The sequence below is a fragment of the Gobio gobio genome, assembly GCF_949357685.1.
Source record: "Gobio gobio genome assembly, chromosome: 10".
NCBI lineage: Eukaryota > Metazoa > Chordata > Actinopteri > Cypriniformes > Gobionidae > Gobio > Gobio gobio.
Genome location: NC_137116.1, coordinates 9,892,901 through 9,911,851, shown reverse-complemented (window position 1 = coordinate 9,911,851; position 18,951 = coordinate 9,892,901). Strand labels below are relative to the sequence as shown.

Genomic DNA, 18,951 nt, shown 5'->3' with positions numbered 1-18,951 from the left:
AAAAATAGATTTAGTGCGCCTTTGAACTACAGAGAAACTGTGCTTTAACGGGAGCAATGCCACGCCCGGACGCTGTTGGCTATAGGCTAATTCTGTCATGTGACTAGGGATGAAACGATTACCGGTTTCACGATAAACCACGATAAAATTTAGTGACGGTTAGTAATATCGTATAAAATTTAATTATCATTAAAACCGCATGTGATTATCACGATTGTGAAAACTCGCGGTAAATCTCGTCCAGTCAGCGTCAGTCTGGCTCAGGCACACCGCACCGCTGTCTTTTGAATGAGAAGAAATGGCAGAAGGCAGTGACAGCGCCGTTTTTAGACTTCTGAAAGGACCAAATCTGAGGTGTGGTCATGTTTTGGCTTTTATAAAAGTCCTGAGGGAAACTTAATCGAAGATGGTCACCCTGTCTGCAGAACATGCCAGAAGAAAGTCACTGTAATAGAGGGAAACACTTCAAAACTACGAACGCAAGGCAAGTGGACTTTGACCTCAATACCAAAACTACGTCTGGGAAATAATAACGTGAAGCGAACGAACAAATTCAGACAAGACTAGGGTGATATTTAAGGGATAATAATCAGGGCTTGACATTAACAACCGCCATTTGCGGGTGTAACGTTATTTCGGCTGCACACTAGTCACTCTGGCTGTTGAACTTATTGTAGTCTTCTCAAAAGCCATCTGTTATAATCGCGTTGCGCATTATAACCACTTACACGTGTTTATATTGAGTTTATGAAAGCGATGTCGTCTCATAATCAGAGTCGTTCAGATTAGCGGAGTTATGTTCAGAGCGCGCGCCGCTCTCACTGAAATCTGCACTCAGATCAGAGATAAACGAGCGATGTATGCAGGAGATTCATTCATCATACAGTGATCAAACTGTTTCTGTTCTATTTCAGCAGCGAAAATAGTTTCAAACAAACACAGCAGAACCACAGCGCATCTGATATGACTGGCATAACGCTGGCGAATTTAGGGACCGTCTCTAAAGTTACACACAACATTGGTAACGTTACACGTTTCAATCTTCAATAGCATTTGAAGAGAATGACAGTCATAAAACTGACTGTAAAGTGATCATTTAGGTGTCAGGTATGATGCACACATTTTTAAAATAAACTGTCAAATCATATGGAAATATGGATATGCATTATTTCACAAGGATACTGTTTGGGCTCTTACACAAAATATGCTAGATTAAAATGCATCATTGCTGAACACTGATGAGAATATTGCTTGAATATATTTACAGAGATAATATTAGAGATTATATTTACGACAAATTATTATTATTTATGCGTTATGCGTTGCTATTGACGACGGCCATTATAAGGAAGGAAATCCCACAGAATAGAATCTAGCTTAAAAAAGTGCATAGAGCTGCTTGATTTATTTGTTGTTTGTTGATTTTCAAATATAAAACTTGTTGAAATGTTTTAAGTGTGTGCATCTGTTCTTTTTGAACACTTTCATCTCATTTGAACAAAACCGTGATAATAATGATAACCGTGATAATTTGGGTCACTATAATCGTGATGTTAAATTTCCATACCGTTTCATCCCTACATGTGACGCCACATTTGTTTGCGTTAAAGCCCCATTTCTCGACAAAAAGTGTTTCCAAACTAGTTTTCTAGACATTTGAAGTATCGACATAGAGTGTATGCGCTAAAGTTAAACGGAAAAAGATTTTGTCGACATTTGCAAAAAATTTTAGATAATTGGCATTTCCATTAGCTAGCCATTGGTGGTGGATGAGGAGATTCCCTCCTTCTATGTAAAGCGCTTTGAGTGCCTAGAAAAGCGCTATATAAATGTAACAAATGATGAACAAATGAATGATTAATGCACTAAACCTTTTTTTGCAAAAAAATAAATCCTTGGATGGAAACCTGGCTGTGACGTTCAGCATCTGTATAGCGCCTATTTTGGTTGTTAATGTTTGACAACATTAGGCCTACATCTTCCTCCACTCTTTGAACAAAAATTATTATTGTTCGTTATTACCAAAACGAATAAGACGAAAGATACCCGTGTTGTACACAAAAAAATTAACGAAAGACCATTAATTTCCGCTTTAATTAGGCTACTTTCAAACAAATGTTTATTGTTTTGTTCGTTATTAGCCTATTTTAAATGAAAATACAACAACAATAAAATAGTACAATAAAAAAAACTAGCGTATATTAAACTTTCATTAAAAAAACGAATAGGCTATGACGGATGACATAAAATAGCTTACCCGCATTATAACAAATAAATAAAAGATATTTGGAAATTCCCTTTAAATCGAATGATGGTTAGTTTGTGGTTGACTATTATTTGATTGAAAACAACAACAACAATAAAACAAAGACAAACTCTTATATTAAACAAATATACATTTTTATTAACAAAAGTGATCTTGCGCTTTTGCCTCCGCTATCCTCTTGTCAATCATCTCGCTCGCAGCTATGCTTACAGTTACAGTAAAATTAGTTAAAATACAGTAAAACGTGTAAACAAATTTTACCTAGCGGTTGTGAAAATACACTTAAGGCTATATCTCGGCAACGCTTTATCGTATTCAAACCAAATGTGGGTGTGGTTAATTTTTATCATGGGACTAACTTTTTTTTTTCCTGAATCCTTGCCGAGTCCAACGATACCAGACTTGCCAGGCGTATGGCTTGTGCAGCGTGGTATTTTAGCACTTATAAAATGTTCGCTGATATCATCAAAACCGCTAGTCCGATCGAGACGAAACCACCGTCAGAAGTTCGGAAACATAGGTCAATAGCAACATGCTAATACCCAAATGTCAAAATATTGATAGTAAGGGGGTAGTAAAATCCAATCAAAGTCAAGTGTCAGTCATTTTTACGTGTTTTTTCATATAAATGTCTATAACTCCAAAACGAAATTAGATATTTTCACCAAAATTGAAACAGACATGTATGGGCTCACTCCGAGGACACATACACAAAATGGTGGGATTGTGCCTCTTGGTGGCGCTATAATTAAACAAAATATGACATTGGCTCTGTACAACTCAATGTTTTAATGTGGGGTTTTAACATTTTTGCTTTAAATTGTCTTCAAATGTCTTCCCTCATTTTTTCAGTTGGTCTGCTACTAGCTTCCTTGTTTGCTTCTGTTGCGCTTGGCCCCCGGTATTGCTGCTTGCAGCTATATTTGTTCTTGGTATGATTGATTCAAGGAGTCTATTAAGACCAGTTTCATTAAAATAGGTAAACTTGATCAGAAGATATTAGCATTTTTGTGAAATTTCATTATAAATTTTGACCACAAGGCGTTGTAGTGAAAATTTCTGGGTACCTTCCAGAGATGGTTTTGTAGTTTTGTAACTATACGCCAATGCATTCATTAAATACAGCATTTTACGAAAAAATTCTAAATGGCCGATATGGGAAAATTGGGTTTTATTCGACTTGTATGCTGTACTGAATTTAAAGAGACCAGTTTTATTATCTCCTGACCAGTAGGTGGCACTGTGCTGAAATGCTGCCTGTAGCCTTAGGTCATGCTTGGGATGACATGTCTCAAGATTCATCTCAATACGCTAAAACATTGCAGAGATACAGCCTCATGTCCAATTTGGCGTGCTGTTCGTTGAATTCGTTCACACGTAATTTGAGAACGGTTGGGTTTATCAAAAAGATTTTTGCCAGCATGGTCTGAAGATGATCTGAGTCAATTTTGATGGGAAAAAAATGCATTTGAAAAAATAATTTTGTTTCTCGCCCTTATGGTTCAAAAGTTATTAGCATAAACTTGAGTGTGAATATGGACAGATGGTGGCGCTAGAGGGATGGATTTAGAGACTCCAAAATTGCTGTGGTTCATTTTCAGACTGTCCTCTATCAGTGTGCCAAATTTCATAACTTTCCCACAAGCGGTTCTATGGGCTGCCATAGACTCTAACATAGAAGAAGAAGACCTTCGGTGCTTGGCCCCTAATTACCTGCTAGTCAATTCTGGGAAGTTGTGTACTGAAAAAAGTTGTGTTTCATCACAAAGATAGACAGTTCTATAGCACAGTAGGATATATAAAGAATCATCTGCAAATGTAAAACAGCAGTTCTCTGAAGGCCTGTAAACACTCCCGATCTGATAATTATCACTGAACTGTGTAATCCCAGTTCGCATCATTTTACCTGCTGTTCTCTTCATTTACACCCCTTACCGAAGTGAGAGACAGGAAGAGAAAGTGTGAAACAGAGGACAGAAATCACAGGCTGTTTTTAAATGCATTCAGAAGCAGATATTAAGTTTGAGGCAAAACTAGGACACTTACGGTTTCTCACACTGAATGTTCTCAGAATGAACATTTTTCATTCTACAACGCATTTATCCATTGTGCTTCATGCACTGCAGCCACAAACATCCAAAGAAATGTATACATTTCATCCAGCCGATAGAAAGTCGCATCACTCAAAGCTTGAACACAGGTACAGAAAATCAAGATTTGAGAGTTTTGAGAAGTTTTGAGAAAGAATTGCAAAATGCATCTCGTGTTGCTGGGTGAATTTTGTCCACAGAAGGAGTTTTCTGTTATTTATGGAAGCTTGTTTTCCGCTTCCATACTTTACTTTGTTAACATGTCAATGATAGAAACTGCAGAAAGTAAGTGATAACTGTCACAGCCGGTTAGCATTAGTAGATGTGACGAAATGAACATCATTTCAGAGCTGCTGCAGATGATCGTGTTTAAATGAAAGATGAGTGTTTGTGCAGCGGATCCGTACTGAACCTTTGCTCTACATCTGAGGACTCTTGCAACAGATGCACAGTCACTCCTCTGCTTCTCTTTTCTCATTTCTGCCTCGTTCAGTATGGATCAGCAGTTTCGGTGTCTCATCTCTGTGTCAGTGGTAATGTGGGTCAGAAGCACTATAGCGTATCAAACTGTGTTGTTAAATCACGCTTTTGTCTCAGCGAACCCAAACCAATCCCTTCTGTTGTTTCTAAGGCTCCGTTTACACTAGTGAATTTTAGTTTTAAAACGCATAACTTCTGCTACAGTTACGCCTGTCGTCTACACTACGCCGGTGTTTTCGAACTTCGAAAACTGAGACTTTAGAAAAAGCTGCAAACCCTGTTTTAGTTTGAAAACTCTGGGGTTGCATTTCAGTGTAAACGGACTAAAACGGAGACTTTTGAAAACTAAGTCATGGCTGCCCAATGGTTTATAGTGGCACATTTGATGTGTGTCACATAACCCACCAACCAAAAAAATATGACTAAACTTGACCATATGACCTGTGTCACATGAGACCGCAATTTATAACCCCTTAAGCGTAGAAGTTTTCGGTTTCATGTTTCACAAGTTCAATTTGAGCTGCCTCTCACTTTTGCTAGCAGACTTGCTTATTTTGAGCAGACTTCAGAAATTGTTGAAGCTTCTTCTGAAACATTAAGGTATAGTTGAGTCTTTATTTACTCAACCTGCTGTTGCTCTCAAGCCATATGGCCTTCGTTCTTTGCTTAAATATTAAATTATGTTTTGTTTCTTGCCCAGAAAACGAAAGGAGGTCACAAAGCTTCAGAACAACGCCAGGCTGAGTAAATATTGACTGGATTTTCATCTCTCAAATTCTCCATCCATCCTCACTGCTGTTCATGATCTTGTTTATGATTTTTCTTTGCTATGTCTGTGTAATTGTGTTTGTGTCATTCTCACCTTCTGAATGTGAGGATCTGGGCAGTGTGCAGTGATGGTCTGGCATTGGTCTCGCTGACGACAGTCGTTATTGCACCAGACGCACATGTGACCCTGCATCTCACGGCCCCAACACTGAGAGCAGTCACTATCCCCCGCACCGCAGCTGTACACCTCCACTGCACACACACACAAAGACAAAGGTGATTATGAATGGTGGAAACACTGATCCTCCCCCATGAGCCTTCCAAATCTTCACACCGAGCTGGAGAGGTCCTGGAAGAAGCCATGTGTCCCTACCCACATTCGAAGTATGAGAATTGTGCGAGTGGAGATGTGTGAAGAAGATGCCCCCTGTAGAGGAGACGCTGGCTAGCTATCTCTCACAGAGCGAGGCATCCTCCTTGAAGGCTCCAGTCTGGTCATCTAAGCCATTACAGACCACCTCGCGGATGACTGGCAAGGCGTTTGCAGCAGCAGGTCAGGCTGGTGGTGCCCTGCACACAATGCCGGTTTTGTAGGCATATCAGACTGACCTGCTGAGATATTGGGATCAGGGGCAGGGATTGTCTCCTGAAGTGGTCACTGAAGTGTGCTGCACCACAGGCCTGGCCACAGACTTGTTGCTATCGGTCATTCATTGGCAGCTATGGTGGTTACGGAGAGGCATCTATGGTTAAATCTCTCGGACGTCAAAGATAGGGAGAAAACCTTCCTTCCTGATACTCCGAATTCACCCTCTGGACTCTTTGAGACGGTTGTGGGAAGGTTCAGAGAGGCAAAAGCAGAGTCGGCAGCATTCAGGAGATATCCTGCACTGATCCAATTCACCTTCCTCAACCACCAATCCTCCTGACCCATCAACAGATAACTGGAGACAGGGTCAGAAGCCAAGTGTGGACACTCACCCCCTCCCTCTGAGAAGCCGCAATGCCAGGACAAGGAGGCATGGCCTCAGGGAGGTGAGAGAGAAAGCAAGACCGCTGAAAGAAAACAGATAAAGAACAGACTGACTGAGAGGCTATTATGTGAGGTTGGGCAGACGGATAGGATGTAAGGGACTGAGTTATACACTCCCTATGCTGTCAGTTATGGTCCCCTCTCGAGGGAGGTTTTGAAAATATTGACCCTCCCTTGTTGGCTTGTGGAAGCTTTGGAACCGTTGACAAGTTGGCACAGGGATGGAGCAGGTTTTTGTTAAAAATAAAAAACAAGAATCAGAAACTGCTCTGTTTCATAGTGCTTGACTGTTTTATGCATGCTGGTGCATTTGTGTATTCAGGAAAGACACTTTCGATAAGGTTGGAGGATGGGCGTATGTCTGAGGACCTCCTGTCTCCTTTACCTGCCCCCCAGGGTGGGAGTGGTGTTTGTCAGTAGCTGTGAAAAGAGGTATATTGCCTTTGGCATCTCTCTCTTGCTCCGCTCTGATCTCCTGAAACTATCTACCTCCAGGGTTAGAGCTAACGTATAAGAGTTAGGATTGATAAGCGCGAGAGCATCCTATTCGTTCTTTCTAAGTCTCCCCTATGGTAAGGTCTAAAGTTGAATAGTATGCTCTCTTGTTGTTGGTTGTTTGGTGGATAGGAGTTATGATGGATAGTACGCAATGCGTCCCATGCTCTTATTTACTACCCTCTCCAATTATTAATTGGAGTTTTAAGTAGGGTTAAATGCCTCCCTCTAGACAGATACTTCCTTAAGGTTGAGGCAGGGTAAACGGTATTATGGTGGGCAGTTCGCAAAAGCATCCATCTAGAATTTACCTCCCTCCCCAACTTGAAGTACGGAGATGTGTTCCCCTTAGGATGTGTGGCTTTTCTAGGCCTCATTATCACTCACATACCGTAGTGTAGCATTTGAATCCACTACCAATAGCGGGTCTTGGAGAGTGCCTTTACTCAAGTCAAGGTATGAGTTTGGTAAAGGAGAATTGAGTAGGTCGCATATGCATCTCATTCTCTTATTTGCCGCCCAATTATTATTAGGGTTTAAAGGGATAGTTCACCCAGAAATGTAAATGGCCCATGATTTACTCACCCTCAAGTCCTGGCTCTTCCAAGCTTTATAATGGCAGTGAATGAAGCCCACAAAAGTGCATCCATCCATTATAAAAGTGCTCCACATGGCTCCAGGGGTTAATAAAGGCCTTATTAAGCGAATCGATGGGGTTGTGAAAGAAAAATATCTATCTTCCAGTGGACCACCTTCCGAATTCAACTCAATGTTCCCTTTGATGGGTGGCAATATAGAAGGCTTTGGCAGAATACAGATGGACTGCATCTTAGACAAAATATAAGCTGTCTGCTCATCCTCATCCGGGGCCTTTCTCAATACTTCATTCTGAAAGTACTGATTACTGAGGTTTCTGGACCTGGCATGCTCCCTTTGGTAGACTGCTCCCTAAGAGCCTCTCAGTTAATATTTCTGAGGCACTAGTGATGGATACCAGAGCACTGTGCAAGTCACATAGGATGCACCCTTGGGGTTGACGTGCTCTTGCCTAGTCCCATAAAGTCGTTTAGTGCTACACTCTTAAAAATAAAGGTGCCAGGCAGAACCAAAAAGGGGTTTTCACAGCGATACCATAGAAGAACCATTTTTGGTTCCCTGAAGAACCGATTTGGGAAAGGTTCTTTAAAGAACCATTTTTTTCTAACCCTTTTATAGTCTAAAGAACCTTTCTACGCTATAAAGAACCTTTTGTGCAAAGGAAGGGTTCTTTGGATGTTTATGGTTCTTCATGGAACCATACACCTCGCCAAAGAACCTTTATTTTTAAGAGTGTATGCCCACTTTTTTGCATAATCAAAGCTCAGTGAGGCAGGATCCATCAGCATTGTGTAGTTAGTATTGGTACCCTTTCAAAGTACCACTTTGAAATGTAACGTCTCAGGGGGCGTATGAAACCCTGTTCCCTGAGAAGGGGAACGAGATGCTTTGTCTCGTTGCTATGACTCAGTCTCCTTCAGATAAAAGAGTTGACGATGCGTAAGTCAGGGGCGCTTATACACGCACAGGCGCTCCACATGTGACGTCATGGACTGCTGTGTGCCAATGAATATTGCCGTGCTTACACATGTTTCAGACACCGGTCATGCTGATGGCATTCCCCATAGTGTCAACACCAAGACACAGCGTCTCATTCCCCTTCTCATGGAACCAGAAAGATGTTTTCTGAGAGGGTTGTGTTTAGGGGTAGAGTTAAAGGATAGTATATACAGTTTATATAGTATAAAAATCATTATGCCTATGGAAAGTCCCCATAAAACATGGAAACCAATGTGTGTGTGAGTGTGTGTGCTCTGATGAGTCAGTGTGAGTGAACAGACAGTCTGATGGTGATGAGACACATCCTCAGCACAACTGTGATAACTACTCAGTCTTCTGCTGGATTTCATACACTTCCTTAAGGACACCAGTGAAACGTCTATGTGTGGGCATGTTTTTGTGAAATATCAGGACACAAATGTGTATAATGACATGGGTATGACATAGGTATTACAAAAAGAGGGTGAAATATGAGGACGTTCCCCATGTCCTCACTTTTCAAAATGCTTATAAATCACACAGAACAAGTTTTTTTTCACAGAAAGTGAACTGCACAGTCTCCTGTGAGGGCTAGGTTTAGGGGTAGGGGCAGTGTAAGGGGATAGAAAATACGGTTTGTACGGTATAAAAACCATTACGCCTATGGAATGTCCTCACATTTCACAAAAACAAACATGTGTGTGTGTGTGTGTGTGTGTGTGTGTGTGTGTGTGTGCTGATACCTGGCATTGGCTTAGGACTGTCTATATATGTGTTGGTTCCTCTTCTCCGCAGGTTCAGATGGAATATCTTGCTCCACATTGTAGTTTTTAGCTGAAAAAACACATGAAACACTTTTATTCATCTGTAAAATTGTCAGTTTCAGTTTCAGTTTCAGTTACAAACATTTCTGCCACAGAATACCAAAAACGGTAACACTTTTTACAGACCTGCAAACTCCTCAGAGTAAAAAAGGTGACAGTGTCATGTGGGGGGGAACTCAAGGAAGTGTTGTGACGCATGACACAAAAATAAAAGACTGACAGTAGGGGTGTAACGGTACACAAAACTGACGGTTCGGTACGTACCTCGGTTTAGAACTCACGGTTCGGAATGAGTTTTACAAAATTGCTTTTTATTTATTTTTTATATTTAACAGTGGTTTACTGAAAAAGAAAAAAAGTGTCTGTCCTTGAATGAATTAAATTATATCTAAAACTTTATTGAAGATATTTCTGTAAACTATATAGGGAGCCCTTACTTGCAAATTAATATCAAAGGTTAACAACAGAGCCCAAACTATTAGCCTAAATTCAGTTGCTATTTATTTTTAGGTATAATAATCAACACTCAAATAACACATTGTATGCAAACATGTAAACTTCACATAAGGCAGTTTTTGCATTAACTTCTAAATCTAATTATAAAAAAGTTTTTTTCTCCAATTCGTTGTTGAAATATAATAATTTATACACATTGTCTGTCATTTCCATGACAGGTTTATTTAACATGCATGAAATAATCAAGACATCACTAACAGGTTAAGTAGAATATAATGAATATTGGCTAATATAGAGCATATATTTAGTGAAAGAGCTGATTTCTCAAGTGAATAAAATTCTGTGGACACTGAATGACTGCCTGAGGTAAATGTGATGCTAACGTTACATGAAATTGTTTAGTTTACAAGCAGTTATATTGACGTATTTTCCGCCGTTGAAACACTGATTGAGCGATTACACCACATATATACATGACAGTAAGTTGTAATGTATCCTTAGCATACCTTCAGATGGTCATTCATGTTTATTCTTTAGTAAGAGATGATCGATCGCCTTCACAGATGATCGCGTTCACGCGCGTGCGGGTCGCGCGGCCGCTTGAACTGTCTGTAATCAGTGACCAGTCACGCCACATAGAGCGTCAAAATGGCATCGTTTGAATTTCGTGATAAAAATTTGGACTGAATACTTAATATGTTCGTGTGGGAACTCGGATTGAAGTGTGTTCCGCGCTTAAAACAAGCCGACTGTTAACTGTTAAAGATTGCACCCGGAAACCGTTCGGCAACGTTACACGCGTGCACCGAACCTACCCCCCCCCCCCCTCCCAAAACAAAAACTCTCCGGTTCTACGCGATTCACGTAAATGACATAAAAAAACGGCGATTGTCGCCGAAAAGCGACAAGTTTGCAGGTGTGTTTATAATAACTACACACTATGAAGCATTAGTTAAGCATTAGTAAATAGTTAATTCATCATTTATAAAGCATTAATAGACATTACTAAGCAGTTTATAAATACAGCTATAAAAACTTTATTCTTGATTTATAAGCATATCTATAATGTGTTTAATAATTGTATTTTCATACTTTATAAATGATCAATTTATCATTTCTAAATTAAGCATTACATTATTTACAAACCAGTTATTTAGGAGTTGTCAGTGGTTCATCAGATCATTTAGAAAGTGTAAGTAAATGATTAATAAACTATTTAAATATACATTTATACATCTTATTATTTAGACATATAGTAATAGTTACTCAGTGTGTTAATAAATACTTTATAAACATGTATTTCCACTGCAATTCATGATTCATTCAGGTAGTTATAAAACATTTAGTAGTTGTCAGCTAACTATTTCTGTGAGCTCATCTAAAGTGAGGACTATTCCACGTAAAGCTTTTACAAAGGAGATTTAAAGGCTCAGTTCTCTTCTGCACTGCTGTTCTCTGGTACTGTTTTGACACTGCAAAATATTTTATTATATTATTATTGTTTTATCTAAATTTTATTTGTTGTATTTTGGCACTCCTTTAATCCAGTGTAATCCACTGGTACATTTTTATTCAGCAATGTTTACACTTTACATTGTATGTATTTTTATATCAGATTGCAGAGGCTTAGTTTTATTTGACTGCAGTTATGTTTTCTGGCGGTCTAAGGGAATATTATTTTATATGACATTGAAGAAGTTTAATTTGAATCTTATATTAAGTTACTAGTTGTACAGTCTCCATTTTTTGCATTTTGAAATTAATATTTCTATGTGCTATATTCCTCTGTGTTGTGATTGTTTCCTTTTTATTTTCAGAAGAGAATTGAGCCTTTAAATCTCCTTTGTAAAAACGTTACGAGGCATAAATAGTCCTTACTTTAGATGAGCTCACAAAAATAGTTAACTGACAACTACTAAAAGTTTTATAACTACCTGAATTAATCATAAATTACAGTAGGAGTACATGTTAATAAAGTATGTATTAACACACTGAGCAACTATTACTATATGTCTAAATAATAAGATGTATAAATGTACATTTATTAATCCTTTACTTACACTTTATAAATGATCTGATGAACCACTGACAACTCCTAAATAACTGTTTTGTAAATAATGTAATACTTAATTTATTAATTATAAATTGATCATTTATAAAGTATGAAAATACAATTATTAAACACATTATAGATATAAATCAAGAATAAAGCATTTATAGCTATATTTATAAACTGCCTATTAATGCTTTACAAATGATGAATTAACTATTTACTAATGCTTAACTAATCCTTCATAGTGTGTAGTTATTATAAAGTGTTACCAAAAAAACTTTTAATCTCATTCTGACTTTTTATCTCAGAACTGCAAGTTTTTATCTTACAATTCTAACTTTATTTCAGTCAATGGCGAGTTTATAACCCGTAATTTGCCAGTGTGGTAAACATGAAACCCACTGTACTTTCATAATAATGTGTTTCAGAGTGAAATGGGATCTTCAGACTTGATTTGATCTGTTGAATGTGTGTGAGTCAGACTGAATGTGTCTGAGTCAGACACTCTCACTGACCGCTGCTTTAAGTGTTCGGATGAACTTACGGTCACTCCACTGCAGTTCACAGAAGACCCGTTCAGCCACTGCGCACCGTACAGCTGCCCATCGCCGAAGTCACAGTCCAGCGCAGTGCCCTACACACACACACACACAGCATAACCAGAGGTGGACAAAGTACACAACTCTATTACTTGAGTAAAAGTAAAAGTATTACTAGTCAAATATTACTCTGTTAAGTAAAAGTACAGAAGCATTTGTTTTTAAAATTACTTAAGTATCAAAAGTAAATAAAAATGTTTGTGTCATGCATTATTTTATTATTGTTGTATAAATTCACATTATTCCACCATGGTGGTTTAAGCCAGTCAGTGATGCTCCATCCGACGTGCTAGCAGACGACTACCTTAAACTAATTTAAATACTTGTATAAAAGTTTCAAAGCTCTTTAAAAAGCTGCTGTCATTTTAAAGGGTTAGTTCACCCAAAAATGAAAATTATGTCATTAATGACTCACCCTCATGTCTTTCCACACCCGTAAGACACAGTTTGATATATTTTAGATTTAAAATATCATATAAATTTGGGCGCACCAGATAACACATCAGCAGCGTCACTGCGGAGTTGTGAACGCGGATTGACAACAAACCCAGAAGAGAAGACAATGCTGAATAAAGTCGTAGTTTTTGTTATTTTTGGACCAAAATGTATTTCCGATGCTTCAAAAAATTCTAACTAACCCACTGATGTCACATGGACTACTTTGATGATTTTTTATCACCTTTCTGGACATGGACAGTATACCGTACATACATTTTCAATGGAGGGACAGAAAGCTCTCGGACTAAATCTAAAATATCTTAAACTGTGTTCCGAAGATGAACGGATATCTTACGGGTGTGGAACGACATGAGGGTGAGTCATTAATTACATCATTTTCATTTTTGGGTGTACCAACCCTTTAAGGCTGAATGCACAGATCCAATACACTGACACACATCTGATTTTCTCCCAACTGTTTACTCTTCTCTTTCTCCCAGATGTTTACATTTTTGAACATTTTATGGGACATGCATCAAGTGTATGCCAACTAAACTAATCTTTAATCTTTTCAGAAAACTGAAACACACTTTCTAAGTATGGCCATGGGTGCACACACTGCGCAGAGAACCGCCTTCTTCCATTTTGCTATAAACTTATCAGTGTTCAAAAAAATGTTATGAAACTTCACATGACCCTACTAGAGTAATTACTGACAGGCTGTCTGCAAAAAAAAAAACCTTTTAAAGAAGAAAAAATCCTCCACTGACTTTCACAGCTGCTAAAGAAACAACTTTCTACTTTGGGGACCTTGATGGAAATGTAGTGGAGTAAAAAGTACGATATTTGTCTTTCAAATGCAGTGAAGTTAAAGTCAAAGTTTCCCCCAAGTTTTCCACTCAAGTAAAGTACAGATACAATTAAAGTGTACTTAAGTACAGTACTCAAGTAAATGTACTTAGTTACTGTCCACCGCTGAACATAACCAAAGCGGTGTCCAATCACATCAGAGTCATGACGGCATGTTCACGCAACATCACAAGACCATCAGACAGCCAGACGATCTCTCATGACTAACAGTGATTCCCATGTCCTCAGCTGCTCTCAGGAATGCCACACAAACTACATGCAAAGTGTTTTGTTTAGTGAGTCAGACTATTGCCAGTCTGCAGTTCATAAAATCCCACTTTATGCTAAGTGTCTAACTACTATGTACTAACATTTAATCATTTGATGCAATGCAATTGTACTTATATAAAAAACAAATACCTGCATGTAATGCATTTCTTTCTGTCCTAACCTTACCCGTATCCATAATAAAAGCATTGAACCTAACAATTATTGAAGTATATAGTAGTTAAAGACTCCTTATATAAAGAGGGCTCAAGAATGATTCCCACACTCTCAACCATTGAATATTCATGGAATAGACAGCCACAGAATGCACACAAACATCATGGTGAATACCTGCACATACGTCTCGCGAACACGCTTACTTCATACATACGCACATGTGTGAAGCAGGAGCTCATCTGGAAGTCATAATCCAGACCCACACAGAGAGCAGACGCTGTGAGGCCGTCGTTATCCAAATGAACACAGCCGAAGGAGCATCGTGTGCATTTGTGTGAGAATGTCAGAGCTGCATTGCACATGGAGAGCTGATTAATATAGCCATGCGCTTCAAGAACCTATGGATTTAGTCTGTTGTCTTAGATTAGTTAGCTTGATCTTTAGTTGCTGTCAGAGGTCTTGACTTGTCGTGACCATTTGTGAAAAGTAACTGCCACTTTCCACATCTTACCATAACCTGCAGTTTCAACACACTACTAACTAACACAACCAGGCCCCGCCCCTTTTTATTCTGCGTATTAATTATTTAAATATGGAATATTGTGATCCATTGGTTCCCGGAAGAAAACTCAAGACTACAATGGAGGCGTTTCAGGGAATTCAGATACAGTGAGACTGATTCTGTTCAGATTTTAACAGTCATGTATTCCAGCCTTCAGAAAGAGGTTCTTCTAGCATCATTATCTCTGTTTACAGCTACAAAGAACAGGGCAAAAAGAGCTGTGAGGAATGCAAACCAAAGCCCATCAGACAGGAACCACAGATCCAGCTCTGTGTTGTGTGCATGTGTGTGTGTTTATGAGTCATATATGTGTAAAAACGCTAGAGTCCTACATGTTCTACGTTCTTCAGGTCCAGGGTGAAAACATGAGTGCTTCCAGTGGGCAACGGAGGAAATTCACGGGCCTTCATACTGGGACAGGATAGGGAATTCTGGGAGAGAAACAGGAGGTGAGAAAAAATGAGACCCAACAAAAACAATAGAGACCGATGTTTAGAGAACTATGAATGCAAGCAATCTCCTCTGTGTGTGTGTGTGTGTGTTATTGTGAGGGATCATGTCAACACCAGAGGAAGGGTGGTGACAGTGAAAATGCAAACATTGGTTATTTATGACTGTACAAGTGCAATCAGACCACATTCTGACCTTCAGAATGATTTTATGGAAAATCTGAGCGTTCGCATATGAGAAAAACACAACAAATCCTAAAAGGGTCTTAAATTGCCACATATTTCCCAGCAGTTTTCAAAGGCCGTCTTGAGAAACATACTGACTGCAGAAATGACTGTGGGCTTTATTTATTCTTCTGCTGTATTGTTAGTGCATAGCAGAAGATGTGATGCATCACAATAAACATTAAGCTCTTACAAAGTAAACTAAATTAAATATTGACACAATGTTTTAGTTGTATCTTAATTCAGCTTGTTGCACTGCCTGATAACAATGTTATGCCTGATCAGTCTATGTACACTATAAAAACTAAAATTGTGAAGTTGTTAACTTAAATAGCTATTCCAGCCTCATCGGAACCTTAAATATTTTTTGACTTGAATTAAACCAAAACCACATTTAGCACATTAAGCACATTTTCAGGTTACAAACACACGTTTCTCAGTGTATGCTGCAGTGTAAACCCTCATGTATGTGTGTGTGTGTGTGTGTGTGTGTGTGTGTGTGTGTGTGTGTGTGTGTGTGTGTGTGTTTCTCACCTCCAGAAGAACATGTTGCGTGTTGTTTTTGCTGGAAACGCATGAGTTGAGCTGCGGGTCCCAGTAACAGCGCCACGCTGCACTCAAACAGCTTGTGCACCTACATCAACACACACATCCCGCACCATTATAACACACACACATTTTATCATCAATGTGGTGAATTGGTATGAATTCATCCGATCTGATCACGGCCCACTGAGGGTCAGAGAATGTTTTACCTGCAAATCATACAACCGCTTTCAAACTAGTCAGATTGTATGAATTTATACAAAATAGCCGACATGCACAATACTTAAATGATCTCGTGAAGTCAGGGTGTGCAAAAACAGGCTTACACTGACCCTGTCTAGATGCACAAGTAATTAAGAGAAACACGTATGTGGCCATGAGAAAGCATAAATGCGTTCTGGCAGGTTTTTGAGTGTGTATATGTGGAAAAGGCCAGGAGAAAGCATTTCCACATGAATACAGAGGTCAAGAGAACACGAGCTTAAGTAAACGTGAAGCCCAATAAACGGCTTTCGGGTGTGCATGTAAACATTCAGACTGACACACCAGTGATCAGAAAGTAAACGGATGCTTTATTGTGTGAAACTTTACACCATTGTCTTCTGTAGAGCTGCTTTAGAGCTGGTTCAACTTTGTCTCGTAACTGATGCACTTTACAATGTTACTGAACTGATCTCTTCTGAATAAGGACACTATTGTCTTTTTACAGCTGTTTTACAGCAGAAGTTTGCATCAGTGATCCTGTTGTTTTCTGTTACTTTGAAACCATCTGTATTGTATAAATCGCTATAGAAATAAAGCTGACCTGAACCAGTGAAGTGTGTCTGCGGGAGGTGGAGAGGCTCATTCACCCACACAAACACAATTAGCCCAGCATTCATTACGACGCTATCTCACACAGAGAGAGGCCGTGTGTGTTTGTTTAAGATAAGATCCAGCACGAGTGTGTGTTTGAGTCACTGCAGTGCGACAGATGGAGTGAGTAACAACTGATTGTGAAGCTCGTTCAGTGTGTGTGTGTGAGAGTGTGTGTGTGTGTGAGTGTGAGAGTGTGACAGTAACCAGACATCATCTAAAACACTCTTATCACAGACTCTCGCCGTTTGCCATCAAGTCTTTCTTTCCATTAAAACACCTCGTATTTTGCACAAAGAAAATGAAACCTATGTTTTATAATTGATTTATTATTTGATTTTGTAAAATTATATTTTTCTTTTGATTTAGTGGTGAAATATAACCAGAGCATTTCATTTCTTGTAACTGTTAGGCATTCATGTAATCGAGACAGTTTGAGGTCTAAACAAGTGCTTCAAAATATCACGACATGTTAGTGGAGAGGTGTGTTTGACTTCATGCGGCGCTACACACACTGATCAGAGAAAGAGTTGCCGCTTACAGTCGGGGGTGGAATTTAACCCGAGCCGTCAAGTCGGACACTTTCTGCTTCCTGTAGTAACTGGTGGAATAAGAGGGGATAGGGTCCCTTCAACAAAGGCTGATGTAGATGCACTGAACTTAGCTCCCCTGATAGAGTTGGAGGAAAGGAGTGTAACTGGTCCTATTTAAACCAGGGTCTCTGGAGTGGGAGCCGGGCGCACTAACAAGGATGCTAAAGACTGCGTCTGTTAGCATCAGCCGTAGCACCTCTTGAGGCCAGGGGAGTGAGGTTTACACGCACAGCTCTTACAGGCCTATATCCATTACATGAGCATCATGTCTGTTTCATCGTTCTGCACTGAATTATTGTTGTCATTGAGGTTCCTGCCTCCTCTGCCTGAGTAATCTGCCCGCACTGTCCAGTCCTTCAGCCTTGTCCTCACTGTCTCACATCAGTCCATTGTCTTCTCTGTTCAATGCATCATGGATCCGCCTTGGACAGATAGTTTGCCAGCTTGAACCAGGGCTATCGATCCATTTGCTCCGCCTAGAACCTTCATGCCCCACCACGCCACTTCTGCATATCGTCGTGTCGGCTCCACCTGGGAAGTTCGTCCCTATGACTCCACCAGGCTTCTTCATCCTTCCGGCTTAGCCCTGGTCAGTTGTCGCTCTGCTGGCACCATGGACTTACAGGCTTTTTCTGTGATTCGTCCCTCGACCCCCTTGACACCCCCTTGACAGCCTACCCTCCGGCTCCACCTCAGTCCTTGGGCACCCTGGCTTTGCCTCAGCCGCTCATCCCCTCAGCTCTGCCTTGGTCTCCATTACCTTCTGCGTCACTCTGTCTCGTCGACTCTTCGGATGCATCATGGATCTGCTTTGGACTGATAGTTTGCCAGTTTGACCCTGGGCTATCGATCCATTTGTTCTGCCTAGAACCTCTGTGCCCGTCACGGCAACTCTGTCCCTCGCCTCCTTGGCTCCACCTGGGAAGTTTGTCCCTATTGCTCCAGCAGGGTTCCTCGTCCCTCTGGCTCCTCCCTGGTCAGCCATAGCTCCGATCACCATAGACATACGGGACTTTGTCTGTGATTCGTCCCTCTACCCCTTTAGCTCTGTTGGCTCAGGCTTCCCTTCCTACTCCACCTCCACCTGGGATTCCTGTTGGGGGCTCCGTCCTGGCTCTTCCTACCATCCTCTCCTCCCTGGAGTCTCCTATGTCTGCTGTGCCTGCTCTGCGGCCCTCCTCTGTTGGACTTGTTTTTGTTATCATAGTTAAGGAACATAGTCGCACCTTCTTGATGGGGGGGGGGGGGAGTTTTGCATGTGTTTTAGTTAGTTTTGTCACCTATTTTTTATTTAGTCTTAGTCTTAGTCTTGTGCCAAATGTCCTTGTTAGTTTTAGTCATATTTAGTCAT

At 40.0% G+C, this 18,951-nt stretch overlaps 2 protein-coding genes across 2 annotated transcripts in view; one reads left to right on the top strand and one right to left on the bottom strand.

The window, feature by feature from the left end:
* The window catches only part of rab35b (RAB35, member RAS oncogene family b), a 761,740-nt gene that overhangs the window by 599,998 nt on the left and 142,791 nt on the right, over positions 1-18,951 (top strand). The gene's annotated exons all lie outside the window — the stretch shown is intronic.
* The window catches only part of plxnd1 (plexin D1), an 82,198-nt gene that overhangs the window by 40,910 nt on the left and 22,337 nt on the right, over positions 1-18,951 (bottom strand). The window contains exons 8-12 of the mRNA XM_079826480.1: positions 16,141-16,240; positions 15,265-15,363; positions 12,585-12,674; positions 9,451-9,541; positions 5,699-5,856 (exon numbers count right to left, since the gene is read on the bottom strand). Coding sequence (XP_079682606.1) covers positions 5,699-5,856; positions 9,451-9,541; positions 12,585-12,674; positions 15,265-15,363; positions 16,141-16,240 — 538 coding nt within the window. The remainder of the gene's footprint in view (positions 1-5,698; positions 5,857-9,450; positions 9,542-12,584; positions 12,675-15,264; positions 15,364-16,140; positions 16,241-18,951) is intronic.